Consider the following 13,086-nt stretch of genomic DNA (forward strand, 5'->3'; position numbering starts at 1 on the left):
TGTTCTACCGCTTTAATGGGTTTAACATATTGCATGTGATGTCATCGATAGAATACTCCACATATAATAGATTACACGTGTTCAGATTAATAGATGCCTGGCTGAGTTGGCAGAGCCTCATTGAGCACAAATGACAGCATTCAAGTTCTCAAGAACATCATTTAATTTTCTAATAGATTAAACCAATAAGGTCAATGGATAATAATGCACCACCAAATTGAAGCAAGAAGACACTGGAGTGAATGGTTGGTACGCTTGGTAGTTACAAGAGGTTGGAGTTCCAAACCCCAACCCAACTCCAACACTCTTCCTTTAAACATTTTGAATGCCCAGAACTGGTCCAAACTAGTTGACAGGATTGTGGGTCAACAGGTTGACAAGATTACGCCGATAACAATAGGGTCAATACCACCAGTTCTTGACCACTACTGTTTCTTTGTGAAACCAGACTGGACAGGTCTGGTTCCCGATCCAACTTGAGCCGGTTCTTAAAACATTGAAAAGAACAGAGTAAACCGAAAAGCAATTTTCTTTTTGCCATCAATGTTTTAAATAGTGAACTGACGCGTATCGAACAAACAGTGTCCTATACGTATCACGAGTACGAAATCAATATGCAAGCTTAGGATCCAAGAGTTACCTTTAATTGGTACAACTCCCAGTTATTTGCCCGAGTGGTTCCTGAAATGTGCACAAATGGAAGGTCACTGGCCTGCAAGATCATCATCCAGGCATCTCCCAAATTTTCACCAGTATCATTCATCTTATTTAGCAACATAACAATTTGATGGTCCTGTTTCAAAATAAAATATATTAGCCACATCCACAAATTCTTAAAGCAATATATGCCAGGCTTTTACCTTATATAGAGCCAAATCCACACAATGGTAACCATAGGGGATGCACAACAAGATTGCTTCCAAAGGTCTTCCCTGCTTCACATTGCTTGAATCATTCATAGATCCCCTCACTACAGCTATACAGTTTGTAACATCTAAAAAAGACTCGTCAGGTAATTGGAAGGAAATATAGTCTGTAAACCCAACTTCATGAGTCAGATTAGATGAAGCAAATTCAGAGGCATCCTGCAAAGCCATATGAAGAAACGATTAGCATGAAAAAGCAGTTGTACTCTGCCCATGCAGATCTCCGGATAAAATTGTAGATTCAGATTAAGGGTAAATACCTCATAGGAGGACAGTGAAATTGGAATGTATCGGGTGGATGCTGAAACTGATGTAAGACGGAATAGAGGCAAAAATTTCTTACAACATATGTTTTTTGAAATGGTAGAAAAAGGCATCTGGGCAGCTTCCTTGAAACTGTAAAAATTTAAATTTATTCCTAATCAGTAAACATGAGATACGGCATTATCACACACAATAATCATAAACTAATCAGAAAGCCCAATCCAATAAGATCACCCAGCTTAAGTTTCCATGTACATTGTCAAGTAATCAACCTGAGATTGAATACGAAACACTAGATTATTAGGTAGAGGGTAAGTAAAAAACCATTGTTGAGTACAACCTTCAGAAGACAACCCCCACCCCCGAGGGTTTCCTTTTTTTCCTTCTCTCATTATAGTCTCAAGGTTCTGGCCACTCAGACAAGGAAATATAAAATATAGCTACAATTTTATTGTAACAGGAATTTGGATAGAAAGATCTACTGACAAATGCATTATCAAGATACCTAAATTAGCCAAATGAGAAATGAATATTTCAGCTCAATTAAACGATGAGTTGGGTGAAACCAAAGCACAAGGTTTTAAGTGAAGGATTGCAATGTTTATGTAAACCGTTTTGGAGCCGGACCATCATACTCAAACCTCTGTTATGCATACAAAGAGATCGAGAATTTCATATTCGGTACACTTGTCAGCAATGAGGACCAGACTTGGAGGAGGGAAAAAATCAATCACTTCAAATGACAGATGACAGCAACGATTTACCCAGCGTTCATATATTCCCCACTGAGGTAGCATGCGGAAAAACACCAGTGAATGGAAAATCTAGATATAGCATAAATACAAAGAATCGACAATGAAAGAGCAACAAGACACATTCAAGTAAGAACTTCCATGTATGAACAAGATTCTATTAAATTTCATTCAATTCTTTTGCTGATACCTGTGTTCCATCTGTTGGAACTCCTTTGTAAGTGTCCTTCGCAAATATTTGCTGTCCCCAAATCCTCCAAATTGCACTAATTCTTTGACTCTCTTCATAGTTTCTCTGAAACAATAATGTGTAAAACATCTTATTGACCTGACATCAAACATCAAGGCAGACAAGCGCATGAAACTACATTTGATTTTCAAAAGACTTTCCAGTCCAATGAGAAACGACAATCAACCCGTCAATTTCAATCCTCGTTACCCTGTCATTAGCAACATATGCTGGACCAAGAATGACCACAGTCAAAGCCCAGCAAAGCACCCTAACTTGAGTCAACCTCATCTCTTGTGCTCTTAGAAGTATTTAGGAGGACGGTAGCAAGATGACTTAAAATGAAGAACTAACCCTCAAACCAGGAGTCATTTACAATTTCGATATTCTGAATTTAGCAACTAATTTGGTCGCATTGCAAAAAGGCATGAGTAAGCCACTAGAGTGCATGAAAAGAATACTAGGCTTGACAGGATACCGCTCTGACATTTAAAGCGTGACCAAGGTCCATTACGCCATGATATTTTAATCCTCTGGCACACAAATGGATAGCACAACCTAGTGAAGGGCCACCAAAATTTGCTGCTAGAGTACATGAAGGCAATACTAAGCTGTCGACACTTCACAGTATCCAAGCCATTGCCTCACCAAATTTCAGATACAACGAATGAAGAGATGGCCCACACTTGGAATTAGAAGGTTATGTCAAATTATGAATCCAGTCATCATGTCTGAATGATACATATGATTCCATAACTAGGGCCAGGCAATAACATTTTCTTATTAGATGAATGAAATTCATTAAGAACACCAAGTAGGAGCCGAACTTCAGATGATGCACAAGAGAAGAAATTTATTAATTCAATGGGTAGCCATTCTATCAAAAATAATGACATGTCACATCTCAGCCCAAGTAAAGTTAATGTCGACTGAAATGAGGGAAAATAATTAACTTTCAGGGAGTATACAAGCCATTTCTACTGGAAGCTCTGTATATGGCAATGCCAAACAGTCCACTTGGTGACTCCATCAGGTATGAACACATATTAACTAAAGATTCAGGGGTTCTGTGTGCCATATTGTAAATGACTTAGAATTAGGAACTGGACAAGTTGGAGGAAATCACTTACAAATCAATGTCAATTTCTTCATCAGCCTCGGATAGATCCAGAAGCTGCATAACAGGATCTTGATCATACAGAAACTTCAAGAACACAACAACAAGTTCACTGTCGAAATTCATAAGAGTAAATAGGGATTCACCATAAGGACTGAACCTGATGGACAAAAGTTAGACAAACCTATTGTATGTTAAAAGTTTATCACTTGGCTCTGACATAAGTTGCTTTATACATTTCAGAAGCCAGCTGAAGAAATTTGCAAATTGAAAGAGACACAAAACCAAAACCAAAACCAAAAGCTTCAGCAACATGCACATTATCAACCAATAAAAAATGCTTACACCGCTGGCTCAAGAATTTAGGATCCTACCAATATTCTGAGCTTGTCTAGATTTCAGTGGTCACACTGGCAATATTTCATTTTAAAACAAGAAAGAATGGATGTCTCCAGCATAGCATGTGCGAAATTGAAAAGGTATCGACAAACCCTAAGTTGTCAAGGTACCGTAAGCAAAGATAAAAAAGTCATGCAATTTCTCTTTGGTCCTTCAAATACACAATGATATATATCAACAAATAACAATGTGATATTGTCAGTATTTCATCATGATCTTAAAAGGTGCGGGATGAAACTTTGTTAAACAGGTTCAAGTCATGTGCAAATGCCCAGCTAACAATATCTTCTTCAAAATCTCAACGAAAACGCTTGTATTTCAAATATTAAATGTTATTCGGCTTAGAATAATATGTCATTCTGAGCACACGAGATCTTGTGTCTTATATCCACAAGTAGTTCAACTCCATGTTTAAAATTTAGGAATTTAGCATGACTAAAGATATGCACGATGAGAGACGGGCAAGATTTTGGAAAAGAGTAGCAAACAGAAGGTATCAAGAAACGTAGAGAAATCATAACAAAGATTGTAACAGGCTACCTGCTGCACAACAGATGAGAGCACCCTTGTGAATCGCTCAACCTGTACAAGCAGCATTCCAGCCTTTTCTACTGCATTGTCCACCAGTGTCTCATCCAAACCAATACCCAGGTAACAAGAGTGCCATCTTGAAAGACCCCTGAGCTCACCCATTCTAAAGCCAATAATTTCTACAGCAGGCTGATTCTCTCTCTCTCTCTCTCTCTCTCTCTCTCTCTCTCTCTCTGCTCTCTGCTCTCTGCTCTGTGCTGCGCTTTTTCAGTAACCAGACATTCTCTTGCTTCTCGTTGAGCTCCAGAAAGGAGAAGGGAAAAGCCATGTGGAAGCCAAAGAGAGCTTTGCCTCCCTCTTCTTCTTCAGGTCAACCAAGTCAACCCAAGAGGCCATGCTTGCCTCCAATCGAGTAAGCTCGCTCTTCCCTCTTAACGTTTCAATGCTTGATTCGTTGTTTGATGATCTTGCGTTAGTTTTAGCTGTACTTGAGGGAGATTCAATGAAGGGGTCTTGAGTTGAAGATTCTTGACATGAGAGACATGGTGAAAGCCCGCCATCGATAAGCTTTTGCCTCATGACCGTTCAAAATCACTTTCGTTCAGTTCTTTATTTATGGGTTTGTGCTGTTGTTTTAATGCGAAGTACTAATGACCTCGGATGTCATTGTCTCAAATCTGTTTTGTGAATTTATGTTGGCCAATTGCAGTACTTCCTCCTTATTTGAGCTGAATTCTGTTAAAATCATTTATCTAGCAAGTGAGCTGTTATCGTTACCAGGTTAATTTGCTATCCTGTCGTCTAAATATCCTATCTCGCTTGTACTTTTGTGCTGATGTTCATGCAGTCAAGCATGGAACGGGTCCGAAATGAATCCTGTGCCGAGTTGCTGTTTGACTTGCTGTTTGACAAAGGAGGATCTGCGGAGTATGGTAAGATGAGTGAAGTAGGCAAGTTGGACATGCAAAGTACAGCCCTTATTATATTTCAATTCCTGTTTCTTCGATTAGAAGTGGTTAGATGCATTTCTGACATTCCGGCCAGTTTCTGGACAGTAATCCGCGTGAGAAATTGCCAAGAGATGTATAGAGAATTATTGCTTGAGTGGTAAAAATGACCTGCTGAATGTTCTAGGATTTTCCTGGGAAGCAATTGCACTAAACACATGCTTTAGGCTTTTCATGTTGTATTGGGCAGTATGGTTCACAAAAAGATACAAATTTTCGATGAAGTGCCCTGGACATAACTGTCGCCTTGAATCCTGGAAAATGTGGTCAATGACCCTTTGAACGTAGGAGGAGGAAAATGAAGATACCTGTGATGTGAAACTTGAATGTGATGATTACGTGACAGATGGCTCTTGCTTATGTAATTATTTGCTTTTGCTTTCTTTGCTGGACAGTTCAGAGAAGAGCGGGAGAGTGCTAAATCTGACTGGGCCGAATATTTTCGAAGGTGATTATATTTCATTTGGTTTGTTGGCAGTATCATATCTGCATGAACTGATTTCTGCAGGAGAATTTCCATGTCTATTGTCTCATCAAAGTATTAATGCCATAAATCCAAATTTCTGTTCGGCAAAGTGTAATACCTGTGCATACCTTTTTCTGTAAATCACTGACAGGACGGAGCATTTGGAGATAGCAGCTAATCAACATTATTTGCTTCTGTTATCAAAGTACTGGATAAATTCGTATTCCAGTTTTATGTTGACTTTTATGTCGAGTTAGATTAAGGAATGCATTTGATGAGTCTGGCATTTATGGTTTATACAGTAATTAGATCTGACATTCATTTGTACAAGTAACTTAAATGTCAAGGGTTATCTGTATTTTTGTTACGAATAAGTCCACAAGACAGCAGTTGTTCATGGTATCAATTTTTATGGTGTAGTTGCATCTGGAATGCTCTCAAAGATATAGTGCCACGATGCGCTCGAGAATGATTTTCAGAGATTGGTAAGATAAACAAGTTTATAAGGACGCGTTTGGTAACGATTCTGTTCCCGGGAGCTAATTCTGACTAGAATAATTATTTTTGATTCCGTTCCCGGGAACTGATTTTGAGTAAAAAAGCGCGTTTGGTAACTGTTCACAATTTTTTATTCTGAAATAGAATTGCGTTTGGTACCGTATTAATTGATTATGTTCCAAATTAATTTCTTTTGATTTTTAAATAAATTTTAAATAATTTCTTTACTTTTTTTCCCCATTTTTCCTATTCTTCTTCTTCTTCATTTGGCCGGTCGTCGGACCGGCGGCCGGCCAGACGAGGGCCTATGGACGCTCACCGGAGCGTCGCCGGCCCTCGGCGAGGTCCGCCTCGTCGGCCCGAGCCTCGGCAGCCGCGGCGAGGCTCCCCCGCCCGCCGAGGCTCGGCCTTCGCCCGGTCTCGCGGGGCCGAGCCTCGCCGTGGCGGCGAGCCTCACCGGCAAACTGGGCGAGGCTCGCCCGGCCACCGGCGAGGCTCGACCTCGCCCGGTTTGGCGAGGCCGAGCCTCGCCCGCTGCCGGAGAGGCTTGCCTCGTGGGCTGGGCTTGCCTCCGGCGACCGGCGGCGGCGGACCAGCGATCGGCGGCGGACCGGCGACCGGCGGCGGCGGCGGGCGGCGGCGGACGGCGGCGGGCGATGGCGAACGGCAACCGAGATGTTGAAAGAGAAGAACAAGGGTTTTACCGTTTTGATTCTTTTTCGATTCTCGGACGTGAAATCAAATTTTTTTTATTCTCAAATCTTGTCCAAAATCGTTCTGGAAGAAAAGTTTACCGAACGCGATTCTCGTCCCAAACGATTCGAGAACAAAAAATCAGAATCTGGCACTGTTTGGCAAGTTGCCAAACAGGCCCTAAGATTTCTACTTTTTCACAGACATATCTTCATCAACACTTAAGGTATGAGTTGTTTCTCTGCATGTCATGAAGTGATAGAATGAACTTACTAATCGCTTCATTCCGACAGTTTTAACAGCATTCATCGAGCACAAACTTCACACGATCTCCTTTGTCTATAAGTAAATATTCATTTTGTTGTGCAACTTTGTGGAAAGAAAAGCATGGGAAGGCCTAATTTCTATACAAGTCTCATTCAGCATAATGTCCCACATGGGCGAGACAAAATTGAGGTGCCAAACCTTCTTCTCAATGTGAACTCTTGGGGAAGATCAACCTGTTATCCATAGAGTAACTTATATCCGTTGAGTGAGGACCTTCCACTCGGTACTGTCAGCATACTAGGGCCAACTTGCATCCCTGCTCGACGGGAAGAACAGGAGATCCTTTTGAACAACTTGTTATAATAGGAAAGCCTTATATCTTGACACAGGAGATCCTTCTGTGCAACCTATTACGACTCACTAGCCAGGTTCTAAACCCATGTTTTGTCATATTAGGCATAAACCATACAAGCCTAAGCTAAGTCACTTTGTTCCCCCATGTCCTCACTAGCTTCGAACTCTCCTTTATAGAGAAAGAGCCCCTAGATGATCCAAGAAATACCACACTTTGTCTATAGAGCCGAGTTTGGAGCAATCAACCCACACAAAGCCATCTCGAGTTTCAAGCGGATCATCGGACCTTCTTGGAGGCCATCTCCATTCATTCTCCTCAATAACGGTTTCAACTGTGGCTTTATCACCTAAAGCTAAATCATAACCATTCTAAAGCACATGAAAAAAATTTCATGGACATGGAATGGAAGGGGAAAATGAAAATACTTAGGATTGATCATATGAGTTTTATAGACAACTGCTGTTCGGTAAAAGATAGTGAATTCAAATATGCATGAAGAACTTAGCTCAATAAGGTGTTTGATAAGTTGTTTTTAGGAAAGAGCCACAGCATAGGTTTTCCAACTCCTTTTGATGGAATGGATTGGTTTTGTATCCCTCCCGCTTCATTTTTGGATGTCTCCAACTTTGGCAATTCTGCTGTTGGTGGTTTTGAACAGATGGAAGCAAGTGGATTTTGGAAACATTCATTCTCCCACCGTGCAAGGTATGGATGCACTTCCCTCGTGATGCTGTTGAGAAAGGCTTTCTGTGTAGTGTTGACAGGTTATGCATTGTTGATGTTTTGGGGAATAATGGTCCGACCTACCACTACCACCCCAAGCAGGCAGTCTGAGCTCTCAGTGAGTGTCATGCCACAATGACTCGGTCATGCACCAAAGTGTCAATGCTCAATTTAGAACATAATCCTTGTAGCTTGCCAGTGGAACATTTTATTTTATTTTACTTCATTTTTAAAAAAAATGAGAATTATTAAACAAATAAAACGACGGGTCTATTTATCCTTGTAGTTTCCTCGGCAGTAAGACCTGTCCAAGTGAGATGTTGGGTATTTTGTCTCTCTGTCGTTACTTTTCCAATTTTCCGTTATACACATTCCTATTTCTGATGGTTGGTTTCTGGAGAGAATGCAGGGCTAATGCTAATTCTACGGGAGAGAATGATGTGAGAGACTTACGGCTTCAAATTCAAACCAAACTGTCGATTCTCTATTTACTGGACAGAAACTAGAAGGAGTGGGGGTGCTCACATTTCCGTTGCCTTGATCAATGCAAATACAGGGATGTTGTTACATCAAAGCCCGGAATCCTCCATTAAGTTGGACATCGTCATGCTCGAAGGTGACTTCAACAAAGACGATGAGGATAACTGAACCCAAGAAGCGTTTGAGAGCCACGTGGTTAAACAACGTGAAGGAAAGAGGCCGCTTTTGGCAGGAGATCTCGTAGTGAAGCTCAGGGGAGGTGTTGGGAGATGGGAGAGCTGACAATTACTGACAATTCCAGTTGGAATAGGAGTAAAAGATTCAGGATAGGGCTTAAGGTGGCAACAGGTTTTTGTGGGAACACACGAATCTGAGAAGCAAAAACAGATGCCTTCCAAGTCAAGGAACATAGAGGGGAAGGTAGGTCCTTCAGAGTCTTTCTACTGTATATAAACCTAATCCTTTGTGACTGACCATAAACATGATTTTGGACATTCACAGTCTTCAATTTTTAATTGAGAGCTTTGTTTCGTATGGACCTTTACAACTCGAATGAAAATTCTGATAAATAAGAAACAATTGGCTTGTTTGTTATTGGTAAATGTCCACACTGGGATCGGTTTCAGGGGAGAGATTGCAAGCCTCCTAGAGGTTTGCTTCTACAAATTAATCTAATAGTGCCGGGACCTTATTGTATATGTGCTCTTCATTTTACAGCATACATGAAACATCATCCTCCTGCATCTGACGATGAGGTTTGGAGGTTGGAGAACATTGCCAAAAGTGGGAAATCTCACCAAAAACTGAATGATGCTGGAATATATAAAGTGGAAGACTTTCTACTGCAACTGTTCACGGACCCCGAGAAATTGAAAGAGGTAAGCACTCAGTTAATGATTCCCAATTAGGGTTTGATTGACTGCCAAGAATCTAAGTCCTGTGTGTTCACTCATCATAGATTCTCGGAAGGAGCATAACAGAGAAGAAGTGGGATAGCCTGATACGCCATGCAAAGACTTGCGAAACAAAGTGGAAACTTTACTTGGACTATCCTGATGGCGTGACGAAGCATGGTGCTGTATTCAACACTGATGGTCAACCAATCGGCCTAGTCAAAGACAGGGAATATTTCGCTACTCATCGACTTTCTGCTCAAGAGAAGGTAAGTAACCAAGGTGTTCCCACTCAGTTTTGTCAAGCCAGTTCACTCGCTTCACACCATCACGGGGAATTTGAATAATATGGCCCATATTTTCTATGTAATCACTATTTTGATGTTTACTTGTAGCTGTGGCTTAGTATGCGTTAGAATTGATTAGAGATATGGAAACTTGAAACAAGGAGTTGGTCATCTAGAGGCTTTGCTTTTCTTTTCTTTTTCTTTTTTTCTTTTTTTTTTTCAATCATAAAAGTAAAATGAAGTTCCTGTGGAGAGAATAAAAAGAAAATATAGATGCTACGTTTAGATCAGAATAGAGACCTTCTATTAATAGAGTGATTTTGGGCTTGCTCTCTTTATGAAGCAAAGTTGAGGTTGGTGACCTTGTAAATTTAAGTGGTCTTCTGTATTGAGTAGTTGAAGACCGCTTTCAGCAGTTAATTCGGTTTCATCCACAAGAATCTGAGGCACTCATCAACAAATTGTAGTTTGAACTATTAACACATTCCCGTCGCAACCATTACTTTCCAAGTTTATAACTATCGAGATCTTAATTACTTGCACAATACATATTGATGCGTGCTTTATTTCTTCAATGGTCCTTTCTCAATCAACTTTGCATCTTTACATTGAGGACCCTTGCTTTTATTGTACTCTACATTACATCTTTTGAGCACCTGACCTTTACGTGGTGGAGAAATGGCAGATATAGGCATAAACTGAATTGTGGTTCTTTCAATATTGTTCTTCTTTCTCTGTGCTGCACTCACGTACTTAATCTGAATACAAGTTCATCCACTGGAATGCAACTTTACTTGCTGGAAAATGTAGTTGCTTGAAGCCAGAATGTTTACCTGTCAATAATGGAGATGAATACTTCCATTAGTATAGCTTGAGCAATATACCAAGTGTGTTTTTCCAGGAACATCGAGATGCAATCATGAAAAAGGCCTTGACTAACTTGAATGATATGAGAGAGTTCAATGGTGAGACGTTTTCTGATTCAATGAGGCTCAACCCTGTTCAACGTTATTTGGCTCCACCAGTCTCTCCTGCTCCAGTTGGTCTGGAAGCTCCTCCAGCAAATGTGAGCTCCACTGCTGAAGGTACACGATACTGTCTCTCCCTTTAAGCACATACAAAGATGTGGCCTGTGAAATTACAATGAAAATTGGAATTTCCACTTGATTGTTGAGCCTTAATAAATAAAAACATTGTGTACCTGATCCTTATGATTTTGGGTTCCACATACGTTTGTTTGTCCAGCAGTGATTGTTGCAAATGAGCCTCATTCAATGCAATCTATCCATTTGGCCAATATATGTATACATGTATGTATGCATGTATGTATTCTGCCCAAGCTATTGAAAAGCAACTAAAAAATTAGTTGGTAACGGGTACCTTTTTTGAGTGGGAGATTGGGGGAGGGTGAGGGTAGATACTAATGAACACCTTCACTTAGGTGATACTACGTGGATATTGACAAGATAATGCTATCACTAGGTAGATATGAATAAATGTAATGAGCACACGGCAACTTGTTTATATGTGCATTTTTATCAAGTGGCAAATGCAGTCGTTTTAGAAAGGGCCTTGTCAATTGAAGCATGTAAAGATTACAAAGATCAGGGGCAAAAAAAATTAAAGAGATGTGCAGAGTCAGGAGAAAAGAAAACTAGCAGCACTTTCCATGATATCGGAATAGTTTGTTGATCTGTGCTTACATCAGCCTATGTTTATGAACCATATTAATGTTTTAGTTCTTTCTCCAGGACTTAATGGTGCAATGGCTTTGGTATTGCCAGTTCAGTCACAAAATACCAATTCTGGAACCTCCATGAAGATTTTAGTTGATGAAAATTTCTTTCTTGCTGCACATCAGCTCATGTCTGCAGACCGTTCGAATGTTCAAATTCCTCCAGGATATCATGATAGTACTACTGCCGGATTGCCAACACAGTCTCATGGTCTCAATTTACAGAATTCCATGCATAGCAAAATGATTGGTTCTTCGAGCGGAATGGACTATACAGGATATGATGATGTTCTTCCTGAAGGCAATCATGTGAGAGAAAACAACACACCATGTAATGACCCGTTCTCTAGGACACTCGCTCCTCCCGAAGGCAATGACGTGATGGAAGATATCCAATCAAGTCATTCAGATGATAGTTGGAAGCAATTGTTGGCTGATATCCCATTACTTGATAATGGTTATGTTGGAGAAAACAACACACCATGTAATTACCCGTTCTCTAGGACACTCGCTCCTCCCGAAGGCAATGACGTGATGGAAGATATCCAATCAAGTCATTCAGATGATAGTTGGAAGCAATTGTTGGCTGATAACCCATCATTTGATAATGGTTATGTTGGAGGTACCGGCAGAGGTGTTATTGGCTGGCTCAAGATAAAAGCAGTGTTGCAGTGGGGGTACTTCATCAGGAAGACACGTGTCAGACTTGTGGAGTTGGACCAACCACCGATCTAAGTCCAGGCTTGTTCGTAGTTCTTATGTCGCTTTAGGCAAAGATGATTCTCCGTTTACTTCTGATAGAACTTATGGTAATTTTTTCTTAAATGGTGGTAATATTTCATTGATTCTATATATTCATCTGTATATAGAACATCTATGTCGAACGCCTTCTTAAGCGACTAATTGTTTCATCATAGTGTCTCTCTACCTCAATTCTTTCCACATCTTTCTTCAGAAAAGTTCTCTGATATATCATATGTAAGGAACGCAAGGTTATATCGTTCAAAGGGTGTACTTGGATTCTGCGCTTATTATGCATTAGATTTGCAACCAAATCCAAGGAGTCCCATGTAATAAGTCCTGCCTACTGCAGCTATCCAGTGGCAATCCAGCTCTTTTCCGGAACGCATACACCGTCAAGCTTTGATGTTAAGTTCCCTCGTACCCATTTTCCCGGCCTTCTCTTCTTGTTTTCTCGGTCCTCAAATGTTTTTACTATAACGAGCTTTTAGGCAAAGCAGCTCAGGGTTAGTTTAATTTAATGTTGGTTCTGCACTGGAATTGTAACCTTATAAAATAGGATTAAGTATTGAGATCTTTCGTCTTTAGTGTGTCATTCCACAATTCCTCCAGTTCCTGAACTATTTAAACAACTGAATATTCATGCATGTTTATACATCATTAAATTTATTGGCTAAGTGATATTCTTGGTTAAGAAAATGCAAGTCCATTGAAAATATTGTA

At 40.3% G+C, this 13,086-nt stretch overlaps 1 protein-coding gene across 1 annotated transcript in view; it reads right to left on the reverse strand.

Moving 5' to 3' along the window:
- The window catches only part of LOC104435036 (anaphase-promoting complex subunit 4-like), a 38,653-nt gene that overhangs the window by 1,523 nt on the left and 24,044 nt on the right, over positions 1-13,086 (reverse strand). Inside the window, exons 8-9 of the mRNA XM_039313842.1 lie at positions 861-1,085; positions 641-793 (exon numbers count right to left, since the gene is read on the reverse strand). Coding sequence (XP_039169776.1) covers positions 641-793; positions 861-1,085 — 378 coding nt within the window. The remainder of the gene's footprint in view (positions 1-640; positions 794-860; positions 1,086-13,086) is intronic.

The sequence above is a fragment of the Eucalyptus grandis genome, chromosome 5, assembly GCF_016545825.1.
Source record: "Eucalyptus grandis isolate ANBG69807.140 chromosome 5, ASM1654582v1, whole genome shotgun sequence".
Taxonomy (NCBI): Eukaryota; Viridiplantae; Streptophyta; class Magnoliopsida; order Myrtales; family Myrtaceae; genus Eucalyptus; species Eucalyptus grandis.